Source organism: Chlamydotis macqueenii, chromosome 1 (assembly GCF_036417535.1).
Source record: "Chlamydotis macqueenii isolate bChlMac1 chromosome 1, bChlMac1.mat, whole genome shotgun sequence".
NCBI lineage: Eukaryota > Metazoa > Chordata > Aves > Otidiformes > Otididae > Chlamydotis > Chlamydotis macqueenii.
The window spans coordinates 134,887,061-134,906,282 of record NC_141556.1 but is presented as its reverse complement, the minus strand read 5'-3'; the positions used below and the strand labels follow the sequence as shown (position 1 = coordinate 134,906,282).

The following is a 19,222-nucleotide window of genomic DNA, read 5'->3' as shown; positions in this document are numbered from 1 at the left end:
GATATGCAATATGTCAAGCTGCAGATACGCAATATGTCAAATCCCTGTTAAAATTAGACATTACCTTAAATTTAGAACAAAAAAAAATCTTGGATTATGTACTGTGAAAGCCCAGTTTAATACTACACTAGCAGTTCTTCAGTTTTGTGTTGCAGACCATTCACAAGCAGTCTGTATGTGTAGCACGCTGAAGCGTTTTTGTAGCATTGTGGGATTATCAGAGAAGTGGCATGATGGTGATGAGCATCAGCGTTCAAAACCCCTAAGAGAAAGAATGAGATTAGAGAACAATCTGTTTACAAATATTTTACTCTTATTGATTTTTTTTTTTTTTTGTATTAATGGACCTTACTATCCGCTGATGGTGCTACTTTGGAGATTAGGTGTCAAACAGCGGACTAGCCTCAAGGTTCAATACCCTGAAGAGAGGTGGGATGGGATTTGTCAGGAACTGGACAACAGGAAAAGGAGAGGGAAAGGGTGCAAGGACAGATGAGAATGCAAAGGAAAGAGCTTGGGCTCTGGGTCATGGAGGTGTCTCTGAGAGAGATGTAGGGTAGAATAGGAGGATGTGTGGAAAGTATGTTTAGGGCCAGAGAAGGGACAGGACGAGGGCAAGAATGGGTGAAGGATGAATAGGAAACATGGTGTCTCAGTCCCACCGCTGAGCTCAGGACTTGATTGCACTGCATGTAAACACCTCTGAGATACCTCGGCTGCACATGTATGTGTCACCTTTTCTGCTCATTTTTCCTCAAGACGATGGCTGGCTACAGCAACTATGCTTAAGGCAGTAGTGGTGCCTGTGCTGAGCTCTGCTGCTGGCCTGCCTGCAAGCACGTCCACTTTCACCTAGAGAAAAAACTGAGATTGCAAAACAAGGTGTTCAGGCATTAGAGATCACCAGCATGCAGGTTTTTGATTATCAACATGTTGTCAGGCTATTTATTTTTTTTTTCCACGGGATGCTTTATTCTGGATTCTGTGACAAAGGAGGTCATGCTCTGCAGGACTTTTGCCTTCCTGCCTGCAGAAGTGGGAAATACAGACCTCTGAATGATGCTGTAAGGGGACTTCTGGGGTCGCCAGAAATTAAAGATGTTGTGCTGGGGTGGGAAGAGAGACAGACCCACAGCCTGAGTCTGAATGGTTTGTCAGGACATTCTGGTAAAACCTGGAGATGAAAGAGGTGGGTTTGAATTAAATATTGGGTGAAGAAATCCCAGCAGCACCCGCTGCTCTTTGGAGGCTCATCAGAAGCCTCAGTTGATCAGAAGGACTCACCTATTGGAGGAGGGAATCCTCAGGAAGAGAGTCCAAAGTTTGAGACAGGCAACGCTGCCCTGGAGTACTTGAATTACAGCCCTGCCTCTGTCACAGCATTGCTTAGTGCTATTACTGATTTTTTTTAACTATTATTTTTGTCACAGTGCTGGCTAATTTTTCATTCCTTGTTTTCTGGCTCTAATTCCGCATTTTGTTCTGTTCATACTCTATTTGCATTATCCTAGGGCTTGATTCTTCCTTGTCTGTGGGATGGGTGAGGAAGTGGGGAGGGAAAGAAGAAAGCAACCTTACCTCTCCTCTGGGGTGACTTGCTGACCCTGATGTTGTGCCTGAAGTGCTGGGGCGCTGGAGACGTGACTCTCTCTGGCTCCCTCATGACCCCTGTCTGTGCAGCTGGAAAATATAATGTGCCCGACTCCAGAGCTCTCCCTGAGTGAGCTGTGTGACCTAACAGGGAATAAAAGGTGCTCAGGTAACTGAAGACAAAATCAAGTGCTTGGTCAGCTTCTTCTCCTTTCAGCTTTATAGATTATTCATAAAACTCTTCCCATCAGTGTTTTATGATGCTACGTCACCTAATTGGTTTTCTATGCATCTCAAATGCCTTGGTGGTAGCATGGCTGAAAGATAAAGTAATTGTTCTACAGCAGTTTCTTCTGTTTTATTAACAATTAAAGTATTCATCAGTGTAATTGCCAGTTAAACTTGCACTTTGCATGAAATCTCCAGGGGCTTTTCTTGAATTTACCAAGTGTGAGACATTCATTTTTTCTGAAACATTTTCTGTCAACGACACTGTTATTATAGGCAATGTGGGTAGCTATATCTGACTAACACTTTCCATTTCTGATCCTGTTCCCTTATTAATGTAAATATATAAGTACTGTCATGGCACCTGGGTATGGAAACACTTGCAGGATCATATCTTTACTAAAGGAAAGTCAACTGCTATAAACTGACCCACTACCATGGACTTCAGTGGAGCTAGTTCAGACTCCAGTAGCTGAACATTTAGCATGTAGTAGTCATGTTGAAAATCAATGGATCTGTGGTAGATACCAGGCAATAAGTGCTGGATTGAGCGCTTACATTATGCCTAATAAAAGGGATTACAGAGGCAAAGATTTAACTATGAATGGCTTCTCTGATAAGATGAACACGAGTAGAGGTAAAGCTATAAGGGCATGATCTGTCCAGGTCAACACAGTGAACAAAAATTTTTTTCCATTCATCAGGGTCAGCAGAGAATAATTTAGCCTTCCTGAAAGACACAGTTGGTTAGGAAGAAAAGGAAGAGATGTCAGCCTTTGTGTGAACCAATATAGTGAGCATTTTCTCAGCTCACTTCCAAAAATTTTTTTTTAAAAAACATATATCTACCTAGCATCAGTGGAGACAGAACAGTTTTTCCCTGGGAGGCTTGAAAGCTGCAACTGGATGTATTTGCTTTCTCATGAGTTTTGACTAATAAAAAAATCCTCCCTTGCCTATGTGTGTAGTCAACCGCCCCACCCCAGATCTTTTGAGGGTTTTGGGGAGTAGAAAAAACAAGAAAAGTTTTTGGAAGAAAAAATGTCAGTGTGCAATCCACACCTGACAGTCAGTAAAATCTGAGTGGATAGGCTATGCCTGCTTAGAATCATAGAATGGTTAGGGTTGGAAGGGACCTTTAAAGGTCATCTAGTCCAACCCCTCTGCAAGGAGCAGGGACATCTCCAGAGAGCCCCATCCACCGTGGCCTTGAATGTTTCCAGGGATGGGCCAACCACCACCTCTCTGCATAACCTGTTCCAGTGTTCTACCACCCTCACTGTAAAAAATCTCTTTCTTACATCCAGTCTAAATCTACCTCGTTCTAGTTTAAAACTGTTACCCCTCGTCCTATCACAACAGGCCCTGCTAAAGAGTTTCTCTCCATCTTTCCTGTAGGCCCCCTTGAGGTACTGGAAGGCCACTATAAGGTCTCCCTGGAGCCTTCTCTTCTCCAGGCTGAACAGCCCCAACTCTCTCAGCCTGTCCTCATAGGAGAGATGCTCAAGCCCTCTAATCATCTTCATGGCCCTTCTCTGGACCTGTTCCAACAGATCCATGTCCTTCTTATGTTGGGGGCTCCAGAATTGGACTCAGTACTCCAGATGGAGTTCACCAGAGCGGAATAGAGGGGCAGAATCACCTCCCTTGACCTGCTGGTTGCGCTTCTTTTAATGCAGACCGGGAGGTGGATGGCCTTCTGGGCTGCAAGCGCACTTTGCCACCTCATGTTGAGCTTCTCACCCACTAATACCGCCAGGTCCTTCTCCTGAGGGCTGCTGTCAATTCATTCTCCGCTCAGGCTGTATCTGTGCCTGGGATTGTCCTGGCCCATGTGCAGGACCTTGCATTTGGCCTAGTTGAGCTTCATGAGGCTCACATGGGCCCACCTCTCATGCCTGTCCAGATCCCTCTGGATGGCATCCCTTCCCTCCAGCGTGTCGACCGCACCACGCACCTTGGTGTTGTTGACGAACTTGCTGAGGGTGCACTCTATCCCACTGTCCATGTCGTTGACGAAGGTGTTAAACTTCAAGGAATGCAAACAAATGACACATTTAGAAAGGCTGCTTTTGCATAAAGCCACGTTTGAAATCAACTTAAAACATCTAAGCTGTATTTAGAAGATGATTGAAAAAAAGGAGGAGAGTTTGATATGTCAACATTTCAGAAAAAAGACAGAAGCAGTCTTTTGTTAATATTGTGGATTAGAAATTTAAATAGCTCAATTTTTAATCCAGGAAATTACCTAGTAAAAATGAGACTAGCTAACATTTGCAGGGCACTTAAAATATTTAAATGAGTAAAGGGTAGATTTTAAATGACATTTATATGTCTACTAGATATGCTTTTTTTCCCTAGATGAAATTTTTTTTTTGTTTAATGCATATGCTATTTGCTCACAAAGGTTGAATGGGAGTTTATTTACTATTGTGATGTTGAGAGGACTACTGGGGCTTTTCTTATTCTCAATGCACTTCACGGCCACAGACAACCAGTCTCTAATTTTCTGATATTATCATCCTGTACACTGAAGACTGTCAAGAGGAATATAGTGGGACTTTCTCTAGGTAGCACATAAATTGGCAAAAGCAGATGTGTTGAATGTGATTTTTGATCAGGCTGAGACCATTTTGATCTCAGTTACCCAAAAATCATCTTCTTGTCATAGTGATTTGATGGCAGGACAGTAGGACTAGAAGACCAAATTAGACCACCCCCCAAAATTCACATAGTGAAGAAAGAGCTTGAATCAGCTCTGTGTGGTGAGAAGCACAAAATCACCACAGGGGACAGAGCTCAGGGAAGCATTTCTCCACACAGATCACATTTATCTGTGGGATAACACACATTCAAGGTTAGCAGCTGGCCCATGGGTTCACTGGCATAATTTAAAAAATTGTTCTCATTCTACTGTGTTAATGTTTCAGTGTACCTCCAAATCAGACAATCTAGTTTTTGTCCTTGATGGTAAATGAGTGCGGAGCTGTTTGTTTATTTGCTTTCTTTGTGTCAAAGGTTTTTTTTTTGTGCTGAAGGTAAACCAAAATAAAAATGTACTCTTTTTATACAACTTAAACCAAAATCTTAACAATTATTCTGTTTTTCAAAGCAGCTACTTGTTTGTAACCATGTCATCCCAGTATCTTGGTTTGTTAAAAATGGTTTCTTCTCCCCATACAAACAACAAAAAACATAAAGGGGAGGAGAAGTCTTGAGATAGTTTTCAGTCAAATGTGAAAGAATAAACTGAACTAAAAAAAAAAAAAAGGAAAGAAAGAAACATTAAGAATATTCTCATCCAAGCAAAATTAGGCTTTATCTGGGACAATAACAACTGAAAAATTAAAAGAGAACTTTTGTTTGTATGATAATGTTCCTTTAGGCTTACTTTCTTCTGTCTGTGCTCTTTATCTTTTAATGCTGTGTGATTCTAGCTTTTCCTGTATGGTATTTTTTTCTTTCTTTTAATGGCTAAGCAGTAAGAATGAAGGTTTGGAAATGGGCCTCATACGCAACAAAAGCACTCTCTTTTGAAAAAAAAAAAAGTGATTTTTTTCCCCCCCTTCCATTACTTTTCCAAAACAGAGCTTAAAATATGTGTCCCATGATCAGTCATTTCAGCTTTTGCATTATTTGGGTTCAGTGTTATATATAAAACATTCACTGGTACATTAGTGGAGAGCATTTCTTGCTATCTTGATGTTGTCTTCTCTGTCCTTGTTCTGCTCAGCCAGCGCATCCAGCGAGTGCCTGGTTTGCTTACACGCTCTGTCTTCACAGCTCTGATGTCCTTAAAAGCTCAGAGGGGACAGTCCAGCCTCTGAGGTGTTAAGATTTGGTCTTGATCCTTTAAACTCTAAATATGAGGCTTTGGATGAAACCTGTAGATTTCTAACAATAGCTTTTTTTTTTTTTTTTTTTTTTGTCCCTTCAATTTTAGGCTTACCTTAACCTTATCCTGTCCCATGGACTTGAAGAATTTTCCTATGGATGTACAGACATGCACAATGCAGCTAGAGAGCTGTGAGTGTCCAATTGCTTTATCTAGTGGAGAACAAGATTTTATGATAACTTTCGGTAGTTAGATAGTATCTATATTGTCGTATTTGTGTGGTGGGACTTAATATTCCTATTTTATAAGGCAAAATCAGGGAGGAACGTTGCTTTAACTCTTCATCACTGTATTGTGCAGGTCCCCTGTCTCTGTGCTTGTTCCTACTCCCTTCCCTGCTGTGCAGGAGAAATTAAATCTCAGGAAAGTAAGAGCAATTAGTATACAGCTAGGGATTAGATATGTCTGATCAAGACATGCTACGGTCTTTTGAAAAATGGAAGTAACATACTTGATGAAGAAGAGGTACACTTACGCTAGTAAACTAAACTAAACACAGCCAAGGCATGGACTTGGGTACCAGCACACACCCATTTGTACCAGGTAGCTGTCAGTACACATTGTGGCACTGTTTTGACCTGTACCAAGTAACAATCAGACAAAACCAGTAGTGACTCGAGTAACAGCGTGTGCCAGCAATTATTCCCAATAGCCAGTAGGTACCAAACCACCTTGGGTTTTTTTGTGCAGAGAGGAGAATTAGTTTAGCTTTATGGGTATGAGCTGCTCGCTACCACCTGCCTTTGTGCCCAGAGAATGGCCACAGCTTTTTTAATTTACCCATAAATATGTAGCTGTTGCAGAAAAAAAAGAGACTTCAGTAAGTCAAAGCCTCTCTTTCCCCTCTGCACCTCTCAGCAGTAGGTTCTGTTTTCTTTTTGTCAAGGGCCCAGCATTCTGCAGTCTAGAAATCCTTGGTTTTTTTGGTGCCCACCAACTCCATCATCAAAGAATGATGAAAATAAAGCAAAATGCACGCTAATGCATAGGCACAGAGACATGTCATTTCAGTTGTAAACAACATCTTTGCTGGGCCAGCAAAAGTCTTTTCAGTGGCAAACCAGGGCGATATTGCAGAACTTAATGGTGTTACTTGTTGTTCTTAATAGAGTAATAGTGCAGTAATAGTAACTAGCAACTAACAGGAATAATGCTGTTGTTAATGAGACAGTTTAAAAATATAATCGAGACAACATGTATGGCAATGAAAGACACGCTTCTCAGACATAATAATATTTGCTTTTGATGTTTTCCAGTCATTTACCACCTAAAGAACTCTGATTTCTTTATTGTAGTTGGCTACACTATGAATGATCTGATATTTGAGTGGCTAAGTGATGGACCTGTGCAAGTTGCAGAGGGTTTAACCTTGCCACAGTTTATTTTGAAAGAAGATAAAGAACTTGGTTATTGCACAAAACATTACAACACAGGTGAGCATTAGTCTACTTTTCTATATTAGTTGCTCTAATGGTATCTATTGTCAAGTTGTAAAGGGAAAAGACGGGTAAAATGAAAAAGAAAAGGATGTTAAAATTTGATTCAGACACACTTATTTTTAAATCTGAAAAGACGAAATTTTGTCCCTTTTATTTTTGTTTGTTTGAAATATTTTGTTTCCAAATTTCCTTTAGTTTCATTAAATACATTCCAATATGCATATTCTAATATCCTTAAAATCATTAAAGAATTTAAAATCTTTAAAAACTGATTTAAAAATCTAGTTGTTTTGATTTCGTTAAAATGAAACTTAAAAAAAAAAAAGTTCTTAAATATTGGTTCAGCACTTTTAAAGTACTGATTTTTCTGAGCTTGATTTATTTCTCCAGCATATTAATGTGTCAATGAGGAAAAATATCAAATTTTCACCAGGTTGTATGTGTTGTTTAATTTATAAAATGCAATATTTGAAAAGACAGTGCTTTCATTGCTGATCTGAATAGTGTACAGACATGAAGGGCTGGGAAATTAACTGTTTTCTTAATACTGTAATGTTTTTCCTATTTGCTATTTTGAAGTTACAAATGCTGTGTTTTCTATCTTTAGCTTTGCAGAGCAGAGAGAACGCTGTTAAAATTTGAATTTGGCTGCTTGGAGTTTATTTAGTAAGGACAGCATTTAGAGAATGGTTTGCTGGGTGCTTGCTGGGATTAGATATAATCCTTCTCATCTAAAATAGCTTTTTCATCATTTCAGCATAAAAGCCAATCTGCTTGCATCAAATATATTTGTTTCAGTCTGTAAAATAACATGTGAGAGGTTCTGCCTCTGCCAAAAATAACTCACATTAATTTCTAATGAAAAGAAAATTATTGTTTTTAATTTTTACAAATACAGCTTTTCATTTCCAAGCCCAAAGTGCCAAGGAAGGAAAACTCTGTAATTCCAGAGTCCAAGACCCATGGAAAGGAAGGCTGCTGTGACTTCTCATCTTTTCTCACACTTAAAGGGCACAATCAAGAGTTGATTCTAGTAGACAGAGCTTACTCATTTTTAATTTGTCTGATACAAAATTTAGCCATTTCCCAGCACATAACTCAAACTCTGAATAACTGAGTTTGTCTGCTTTTCTAGTTACTGTCAGATAACCATTTTGCAAGGTCAAACACTGAAAGTAAGAGAGAGGGGACAGCAAGAGCAATAGCTTCCTTGTATACCCACAAGGATTCCCCACAGAGGATAAAAATGCCAGTTAGTAACTCCCATTGCATGTAGTTAAACAAAATAAATGTCTAATTACCAAAAGTTAAAAGTGTGTGGCCTGGCCAGGGGAACTGAAAAGCAGTATCCAAGCTAAATAAAACTTTTCCTACAGGAGCTCACATTGCTGTCTTCTCTGCAGCATGCTCCTTCAGGTTTGCTGTGAAATTAAAACAATAATAATAAAATTATTATTGTTTTGTTACAAAAATAATACAAAAAGCTATATTATTGAGCCTTTTTCTCCTACCCATGCTGCAAGGTGCCCTGTCCGGGTTGCACAGCAGGAATCTGGAGAGCATGTAACTGACTGGGCTACTGTGGGCTACTGTGCCATTGCTGCCACATGCGACCACCCCACATCTTTCAAGTCCTCTTCTGCGTGGGCAGACTTCTCAGGATCAGTTGCGATCCAGATCTCAGACTCTGTCTTCAGGACCACAGATCAGGCCACTCAACAGCTCAGGCCACTCATATATGAGCTTCTGTCCTGCCAAAAGATGTGATTCAGTTCTTCTCCCCTCCTCTCTTCGCCAAACAACCCCTTCACTGTCCTTTGAGCCGACTCTCACACCCTGCCATTCAGTTTTATAGACTAGCAAAACAACATGCATGTGTCACAAAAGAGAGCAAAATATCTAATTTCACTTGAAAGGATGAACAAGGAACAATGTATCTTCATGCATTTGACCAACCAACACAAAAGGGGTCCTTTGAAACTATCAGCATGACATCTTAGGAAGGACACACATTTTTGTATTTTGATTACTCTTCCTTGAGTGAAAGCCTTCACAGCACCTAAACCACAGTCAGGATACACAGTAATTTGGAGGGCAGCACAGAGTGACTGGATTAGTAGCTGATGAACAGATGCAGCCCAGGACTCTGCATTCCCTGCTGCACAACTAGCTCCACTTTCAGTCAATCCTAAACTATCCATCCTCCTCTACCCCTGTGGAGCACCTATTCGTTGTTTTAAGAACCCCTCATCTCCCACAAGAGACAGTTGTGGGTTTCCTGGAGTTAGACTTTTGGCAAAGTTGAAATTACGCTTTGAGTTGATTCTGGCAGGAGAAGTCACCCACAGGCACAGGGAAATGACATGACCAGACTGAGATGGGGTGTGATCTACCATAGGACTGTAAGACTAATTGTTTATAATTTGTCTGCTTAAGCACATGTTTGCTTAATGTTATGTCATTAAAAGAGTAAAATGCTGTCCCCTTTTAAAACTGAACATTATATTTGACTAAAGTAAAATCTTATTAAATTTTGAGAAAATACATATTACATTATATTTTCCAGACGTGAAACAACTGTGCTAATATTCATTTTCTCAGTTAACGTGAAGAACTGAGCACAGTTTCCTTCAGAGGTCCCATGTGTCCACCAAGCTAGCATGCAACAAATGGTTGACTCACATTTGTGCATCAGAAACTGCTTATAGTGTTAGGTTAGGAAACAGGCCGCACATGTAACTTATGTTTAGAAAACAAGATAAAAATGTGCAAAAAGCATTTATGAAAGTAATTTCATGTTCTAGGGAAGTTTACATGCATTGAAGTCAAGTTTCATTTGGAGCGTCAGATGGGATACTATTTAATCCAGATGTACATTCCTAGCCTGCTGATTGTCATTTTGTCCTGGGTTTCTTTCTGGATCAACATGGATGCTGCTCCAGCTAGAGTTGCACTGGGTATCACTACAGTTTTGACAATGACCACGCAAAGTTCAGGATCAAGAGCTTCCCTCCCAAAAGTAAGGAAATAATTTTGTACCACTTATTTGTTATTAAAAAGAAATATTTGTACAAATTTTGAAGTTTCTGAAAGATTTGTGTAAATATGCATCTGATAAGAATACAGGAGAAAGTGGTTAACAGTGTGATGTTAACCTGTTGCAATACCCTTGCATTTGGATTAAGGCACGTTTCTGAAAGTGTGTGGGATGGCTGGAGTGTTCAAAGGTATGGATTTTTAATTAATTTTCACTAGTTTTGACACTTAGTTTTCAGCATTTAGAAGATAGATTTTTCTGAAGTATTTAGGTACTCAACTGGATTTCTGAAAGCACTTTCATGAAAATTGGACATTCTATCTGACTGGTGACTTTATACACTCTATTTGGTCTTTTCTGGACTGTTAGACTCTCAAATACCTTGATGTTTCTAGATATGCCACTTAGACCAATGGATACATAAATGTATTTATATATATAAACCCCTAGAAGATTTCTCTGGAGAATCTTTTCAGTGAGGAACTGCTGATGTCTTTGCTTCACAGCAGAATTTGTCTGTGTTCTCACTGAAGTGTCATCTGCAGACCTCCATCCTGTCTACGCAGAGAAGTATCCTCTCACTCAAATTTTGTGGTCTTTTAAGTCCAGGCCAGATGCTGTAGATGGGCTTACAGGTTATAGACTGGCTTCTTTGTTCAGTCAGGCTGACAGCTCTTTTCAGCATGCGCACAGCCTGAATGCTTCTGCTAATAGCATTCCCAGCAGAATTCATGTGCATGCCCAGGCTTTGTACAATTTTCTGGAAGAGAGCTCAGAGATAGATCAGTTTACAACAGTCTAAGGAGTCGAGGTATAATCCCTGAAGAGTCCTCTTGATAGCAGTCCAGCATCACAGGGATTGGGATCATAAAACACTCTAGCAGCAATGAAAGCACAAATTTTGACTGTTTGCACAGATCACGATCCAGCCAAAAAGCACGTTGCATTTTGTTCTACTTTACCTTCAGTATCATATTTAGTCTCATTCCAAATACTGTAATTTTTTTTCAAATGGAGCATGTATAGGGAAACTTCAAAAACTGCACAGATTGTGTTACTCTTCTGTTGGTAATGAGAAAGCATCACTTAAAAATCTGGTGACTATAACAGTTGGTTCAGCTTCACTTGTTCACTTGGAGATATGTATAATCTTCCATGCAAACTGAAAGCCTTTCACATATTAACTCGGAATTTCAAATGGATAATTCTTTAAACATTTGTTCAGACAGTTCAGTCAATATTACCAAGTGAACACACTGAAAAGGAAGTCAACAAAGAGATAATCTTGGCAAGGAGCACACAGGCTTTGTAGATAGCAAGTCTGGAGTCACTGAAGACTGTGTGTAGATGGTACAACACAATTCCAGGCTGATATATTCCAAGTTTCTTCCAAATTAACTGACTTGAGAATTAGAGATGGTACAATCACTGTCGTGGAGATTTCCACCCACATTTCCAATTGGGCAAACATACCCTGCCAAGAAGCTCTGCAGTGTTAGCATGCCCAAAATGCTAACACTTGAGAAAGAATTTTCGTCATACTTCAGCTGAAATGTTTCTCCCTTTTGCATTCTGGCTTGTCTGAGTAGAAAAGTATTTGCTGGATAATTTTCTGGGCTTCTGCTGAGTGGAAGAAATGGGGAGAGCCAGAATATGTTGACTGTGGCTATTTGGTTATCGAAGAGGTTCTTCTCCAGTCTCAGGATTAAATAGATTTATCTCAGCAGCTGTCAGAGAACGGTGATGCTCTGGCCCTACTCCATCCTCTCCTAGTGTTTTCTGCTGTGTTCCTTTGCCAGGAGATAGGCACTAAGGAAAAGTACCTCACCAGAGAGCCCAGCGCACTTATTTCAGTCAGGCTACACCTGGTTGTTACAATTCCGCTGTGTAATTCGTTTGAGCTGTACTTTACAGCTTTGGACTCTATATAAGTGAATTAATCCTCGTGGGGACTTTTGAAGGTGTGCCAGTTGACTTAAAAACATAATTCTAAGTAAATGCTAGCATACCTGCCAGCTGTCTCCCACCCCAGATGACTCAACTACGTGAAGAAACATGAGACCGACCAAAAACCAAAGTGCTCAAAACAAGCTTTGTCAGCACATGTAGCTGTATAGCCATGTATAGCCATATAGGTCTCATCTCACCGGTATCTGATGATAAAAGGAAGCTTTTCTTTTTTTTCTTGCTGTTACTGTTGCAGGCATTTTAATACCTGATCTGTATCTTAATACCAAAATCATATTTCTTAATAAAATCAGTCCAGTTTAAATGTATTTAGAAATAATACAAAAATAATTTAATCAAATCAGTGTTAAATCTGAAGTCCCAAAATGACTCTTTAAAAATAATGTTTTTCTAAGTCCTATCAGCATACTGCTAAGACACAGGAAGTTAGGCTGTCAATAAAACATCCATTTAAAAGTTGCTCCAAGCATGAATATCTAACAGAATAAGACATGACAGGAGGGTTATTTTTGCAAGAGTACGAAAAAAACAGATGCAACTTTACTTTATGAAAGCAGCCTAGATTTGAATACAAGAGTTATATTTTTCCCTTATCCTTCTTTGTGTCCTACTCTTATTAACACAAATTTATACAACTTCGCTTTACCTTTAATTTACTCACTGTTTTATGTCAAGAGTTGCTTCAAATAACAACAAAGCATCAACACCAACTTTAGAGGGAATAATTCCTTTAATTAAAAAAGGCAAAGAAGAATTGTGATGAGAAGATTCCTGGTTAGGTTTTTTTTTTTGTGAGTTTCCAAGTTGCTGTCTAAATGATGAAAGTGGTACTGTTTAGAAGTAATTACTTACATATCAGTCTCAACCCTGTTATAAGATTACATGGCAGAGTTCTGTTTGCTTAAAACTGCTCTTTTCCATATTAATAAATAATGTTCATTTCCATACACAGATTTCATAATGCTAGGTCATGGCAACATAGATATTAGACATTCAGTTATTGAAAATTAAATACAAGATTGAGATTGCTGAAAAGAAAAGGAAAGAAAAAGAAAAAAAAGAATGAAATTAGTTCAGCTGACCCTGAAGTTTGCTGCACATAAGAGAAACATCTAGAAAGCCTCTTTCAAATTAAATGTAATTATTTGGTAAATTTTGTAATATTTCTGTGGAATTATCTTCAGAGTATTTTAAAATTCTGGCTAAGAATATAGGGCCAGTTTTTAATATCAGCAACATAGTAATAAAGAAATCAATATGCATTTTTTTTCCTTATTCTTCTACAAAGTTGATTTATTTGTTACAAAAGGTAAGAATAAACCATGAGAGTGTTTACATCCCAACAAAGCTACTGTTCTAGGAAAGGAAAGCCGCAGTGTCTGTTTCAGAAAGCAGAAAGGTTCTCTTCCTCTACAGTTTTAGCATAAGCTGAGCAGTACCACATCCTGTGTCCTTCACAAACATGAAATAATGATTTTCTGTTGTTCTGGTTTTGTTAGTAAGGGGGGGCCTAAGGTGGTAGCTTCTGTAGGAAACTGCTAGAAGTCGCTCCCCTTTGTTCAGTGGACTCGGCCGGGCCTAGGGCGGATCTGCTGCTGGCCAAGGCCGAGCCAATTGGTAGCAGAATGTCCCGTGATAACGCCTCTGCAATAACGTATTTAAGTAGGGGAAAACAGAAAAAGGGGGGAAGAAGATGTGAAGCAGCTGAACGGGGGCAGAGAGGGGGAGGCGCAGGCCTCATGGGCCTTGCAGGCCTCACCCTCTGGCCTCCCGCCGGGCAGCCGACTGGGCCCGACTCAGCTCGGCCTGGCTGCAAGAAGTGGAGAGGAGATGAGAAGTGAATGAGATGTAAAAAGGATCCTGAGAGGCATCTGCCAGCCTGTTGTGAGGAATGGCTGCGGACACCAAGGTCAGTGAAGAAGGAGGGAGAGGAGTAACGCGGTTCCTGGCCAAGATTTCTCTGCAACTCATGGTGAAGACCGTGGTGGAGCAGGTTGTCCCCCTGCAGCCCATGGAGGTCCACAGAGGGGCAGAGATCCACCTGCAGCCCATGGAGGACCCCACGCAGAAGCAGGTGGAGGCCTGAAGGAGGCTGTGGCCCATGGAGGGCCCGGACTGGGGCAGCTGTTCTAGAGGGACTGCACCCCGTGGAAGAGATGACCCATGCCGGAGCAGTTTCACGAAGGACTGTGGCCCGTGGGAGGGACCTCTGCTGGAGCAGGGGAGGAATGCAAGGAGTTCTTCCCTCGAGGATGATACAGCGGCGTAAAACAACGCATGATGAACTGACTGCGACCCCCATTCCCTTCTCCTCCCCCGTGCCACTCGGGGGGGAGAAGGTAGCATAGATAATGTTAAGCCCGGGAAGAGGGAGGGGTGGGGGGAGGTTATCTTGTTCCCTGTCTCATTCTCCTGCTAATTTTAGAAATAAATGAGTGTTTTTCCCCAAGTCGAGTCTGTTTTGCCTGTGACGGTAGCTTTAAGGATTTCTCCCCGTCCTTATCTCAAACCTTGAGCAGTTTTTCCTATATCATCTCCTCCTATTCTCTCAGAGGGTGGGGGGAGTGAGAGAGAGACTGCGTAGTCTGGTCCCGATTGGGGCTGAACTACGACATCTGTACAGGGAGTAGCTGCAGAGAAATATTCACTGTGGTCTCAACCTCTTTTATAGTGATGAAGTTATTTTGTGTTTGTTATGGAAGACTAGGGAGAGGTCCTGTGACCAGAGTTACCCTTAGTAGCTATGTTAGGGAATGACAAGGGACTCATCCAGAAAGCTGGGGTTGAATACCCTCCCTTCAGTTTGGCCAATCCATCGCTGGAATGGCCAGGAACGATGATTGAAAATATCAGGGTTCCTATGGCCAGCTCCTATTCCCACACATTCACATATATAAGTCTTACCCACATCTGATACTCTGTGTCTGGATTCCTCTGCCCATTTCATTGTTTTCGACTTAGAAACTTCAGATAAATAGATGTTTGTGCACACAGCTACACCAGTAGCTCTTGCCAATTGGCCAGCTGAGCAGAAATCCTGACTGTACATCTGCAATGAAACTCTCAGGAAACTCTGAGCTTTCTGTGTGAGTCCTGAGCATGACCCTGGGAACACCCTTGCATCTAGAGTTTGCTGGACTTAATCTATGCAGAGAAACCCTATGGCACCCCAATCAGGAATCTAACGTAACCTACCATACATCCATGCAATACTCAACACATGCTTAGATACAACATCTTCTGGAAGTATCAGACCCACAGCACAAAATCAGCAGTATGTATTCATCAAAATATGGACAGAGGAACATCTGGACATCAGAAAGGACACAGAGACATAGAATACACCTTCACCTACTTTATGGTCCCAACTGTGTATAAGCTGGGGGAGTAAAGGGAAGGATATCAAGGCAGCACAGAATTGTGTAGAAGTGTTAGGAAACAGTTATTTTCTTCAGAGCATTGAATGATCATTCTCTTGCTGTTCTATTTATTTTTAAACAGCTTCCCTTTTGTTGCATCAACAGAATCAAAAGTTTTAAACCATTTTCAAAACAGACGTTTGAAAGAATAACGAAGTCTCTTCTGTGCTAGTAATTGGGCATTTTTCAGATTGCTTTCTTCTTAAAACACTTATATAAGCCAAGCCTTAGCAACAACAGTCCAAGAAAATGAGTTACTTTTAATGCCACAAAGCAAAACATTTGAGGATACTTTACGTCAAGTAAGTGATAGCAACTGTGTTTTACACAGTTGCATAGCATTCATATTGTGTTACTTTAATGCACAGTGCTTAATGAATGCATGTTCCTTCCCCAGGGAGCAATCTGTGCAGAAAAAAAAAGTCTAATTCAAAGCTCACTGAAACTTCTGGGAGTCCTTCCATTCTCTTCATTTTGCTTTGGATCACTAAATGCATTACCCAATGCAATAAAAGCATTCTATTCTAATAGGTGCAGAGACTTGCAAAACCAAAGTCAATGAAGTCTATCCTCTTTGGCAGCAAATGGCTGCTTTTATGTGTTGTCCACTGTCCCCAGCATATCTGGAGACTTTTCAAGATTCTTGGGCTGCTGGCAGACCAGTCTGAGAAAGTAACCTTGCCTTTTTTGAACGCCAAAAGTTATGAAGTAAAGAAGCTCCAAGAACAGAGTAGAATTTATATTGAATTAAGTTAAAATTATGCTATAATAAAATTTTTAAAAGGAAGAAATGAGGAGAAATAATAATAAAGAAAAAGGAATAGATGCTGTTATCAGACAGGATATTATTCTGTGTTCATTTGTTTTCAAAGGAAGTAAAGCACCTAAGGTGACAGCTTACTCTTTCATCTAACAAAACTCAGAGATGATACATTTTGGTACAGAATTATGGTAAAAAAGTAATAATGCAGTAACTTGGAATGGACACTTTTTTTTTTTGACAAATTACTTCTACTCTGGTTCAGAGGAAATATGGGAGTAATTCAGAGATCATGAGATATGTTAGTTGGCACTTGGCTTGTATGGGTGTCTGAGCACTTAACACACTGCTTAAATAATTAAGCCAGCCAGCATTATTTTTATTAGAGATTTACAAATTCCTGTTGGAGATCTGATGGTCCTTAAACATTACCTTGACATTTAATGTCTCTGCCCTATGTCACATATTTATGTATTCTGATAGGGGAAGCGCAAACAAATTTCCACTTTTAAAAAAATTATTCAGGGATCTTGAGTGGATTTAAAAAGAAACATCCTAGTGGTTGTCAGTTTTCTTGACAATAATAAAAGTGGGTATACTGTCCAAACTCTTGGGAAGTCAGGCTGCACTGTGAGGAAACCGTAAGGATCTACTCTTCAGTCATGTGCCTACATGAAAATATTATAGCACTCACTTGTTTTGTTCATTTCCAACATTATTATGTAACTTCATTTTCCTTCCCCATTATAGTTTTAACATATAAAGTATATACCTTCTTTTACTTCTATTCTTTTACTTGTATTAAGAGATCATGAGACTTGTTTTAGCTCTTTTTTTTTTGTTTTTGTTTTTGTTTTTTTTTAACTTGGCAAAGCTAGGTACAATTAAATCTTGCATTACAACAATATTTTCAGTATCCATTGTTATATCCCATACAGTATTTGAATCTGGATACAGAGATCTGTTCCACACTACGTAACAAAGGAAATCACATAGACTAAACCTATTTTTTAACAAAAATGTTCCAGAACAAAACAAGGGTCATAAGCAGGTGAGAATGTGTTTTCTTGCTGCAACTTAATGAAGCAATTACTCTAGTACAAGCTGATTGGGACTAAATATAGAGTTCTGTGTGTAAAATAAGCAGTCCTACGAAAAAACTATAAAATAAATTCCTGTCAAGTTTAGAAACATCTGCTCATACCTTATAGTTCAAAAAAGGTGTTTTCCGATTCTACTCTACAGCTTTTTCATGTTCTATTTCTTTATTCTTACTTCTTCCCCTTTTACTTATGTTTTCTCGTGAAGGTTTTCAAGGCAAGATACTTGTGTTTGTGCTTGAGGGCAAGAGAGTGAACTGCAGTAGAAGATGTGATACATGTATCAGATAATATGTGATGTATCAGAGATAGCTTTCTAGCCACCTCAAGTATCAGTAACACCATGACCATGTCAAAACCAGCTTGAAAATACATGCTTGGTCCTGATGAAAAAAAGTGTGTAGTGCCCAGAAATGTCTCTGCTGCTTCTGCCTGCATCAACTGGTCTTGTAAAAGACACTTTCCCGTCTTGAAAATCTTGCATCTTTGAGATCTAGGTAGATACTTACACAGCAACTGCCTATGCTGTTACAACTTCACTGGGAGCAGTATCTCAATTAAAGTGATGTTGGATGAGCTTTGGCACAGTTATATATGCTGTGATCATGCATCCATTTTAAGAAGAATTAATTTTCTTCCATTCCATAACCATTTCCAGTTGTGTAAAACTGAAGATCTGAGTCTGCTACATGGATAAGAAGACAAAATACAGCAGAATCCATGCTTCTGGTGAGAAGAACAGGAGGAAGAAGGATATAGGTGCTAAACAGAGCACCCAAATCTGTTGCTAGAAATTGCCACATTATTCTGTTTAGCTTGGCTACAGACACGTGGCTTCCTGGTCAATCTTTGGATCTTACAGTAGTTATGTACGGATTTTAGTGAAATTGTTGCTGCCCTTCATTACGTGCAAAGCTTGCTGATGAGGTAGTGACTGGTATGTTTTCTAGTGAAGACTAACACTGATAAAGATTAATACGTTAGGATCTGTAGCAGATTCTACTCTGTGAAAGTAAAAGATGAAAGACTGAGTAAATCAGTCACTTTTTCCACTCTACTAATATAAACTTGAAAGTTTAGTTTTCTGTATAGTGAAGACAGTGGTATTTACTGTACTACAAAAACAACAGTTGCTGCCATGCATTACAGCTAAAAATATGCAATAAGATGTGTCTGAATACCTCTGGGATGTAGTTTGAGTACTCCTGGCACTTCCTCAGCAGGTTTTATAATGCAGTCATCTGGGAGGGCTGGCATTCAGTGGAGTCTATTTCAAGCGTCAGAGAAGAGTTGAAGTTATTGTGCATACCAGTCTGCCGGTTGTTTCATAACCCTGTCACGGTACTGCGGCTCTCTGGCTTCATTGTCGCACCCTCCAGGACCTTCTGTTGGCTTTTAGCGGCTCTCTGAGGAGTGCTCCATGACGCTCTTTCACACACGTAAGCACTGCAAACCCACTCTGAAGCAACGATGTAGGCTGTTGTTGCTCATTCATTTCAAACAGTTGCAAGCCTTGACTGTATTAGATCATCTAGGAGTATTACTTATGAATATCATCTGTTAATATTTCATTTGAAGTAATGTTGATGAGACCCCCTGGAGTCTGGGAAAAACACTTTCATTTTCATTGTATCTTAAGGCTACGGCCTTCCAGTCTGAACATCAATGCACTCTGCAGGTGGCTGTTACGGCAGCTTGGCCATTGACATCTTACTCCCCAAAAGCTGTCTTTGAGTTACACTGCAACTGTTTGAATTCTATCGCTTGAATGACAGGTCTTTTTTTC

The 19,222-nt window shown here is 39.9% G+C and overlaps 1 protein-coding gene across 2 annotated transcripts in view; it reads left to right on the top strand.

The window, feature by feature from the left end:
• The window catches only part of GLRA2 (glycine receptor alpha 2), a 133,348-nt gene that overhangs the window by 39,535 nt on the left and 74,591 nt on the right, over positions 1-19,222 (top strand). For both annotated transcript variants that reach the window (XM_086740385.1, XM_086740377.1), the window contains exons 5-7: positions 5,762-5,844; positions 7,009-7,146; positions 9,957-10,171. In XM_086740385.1, coding sequence (XP_086596511.1) covers positions 5,762-5,844; positions 7,009-7,146; positions 9,957-10,171 — 436 coding nt within the window. The remainder of the gene's footprint in view (positions 1-5,761; positions 5,845-7,008; positions 7,147-9,956; positions 10,172-19,222) is intronic.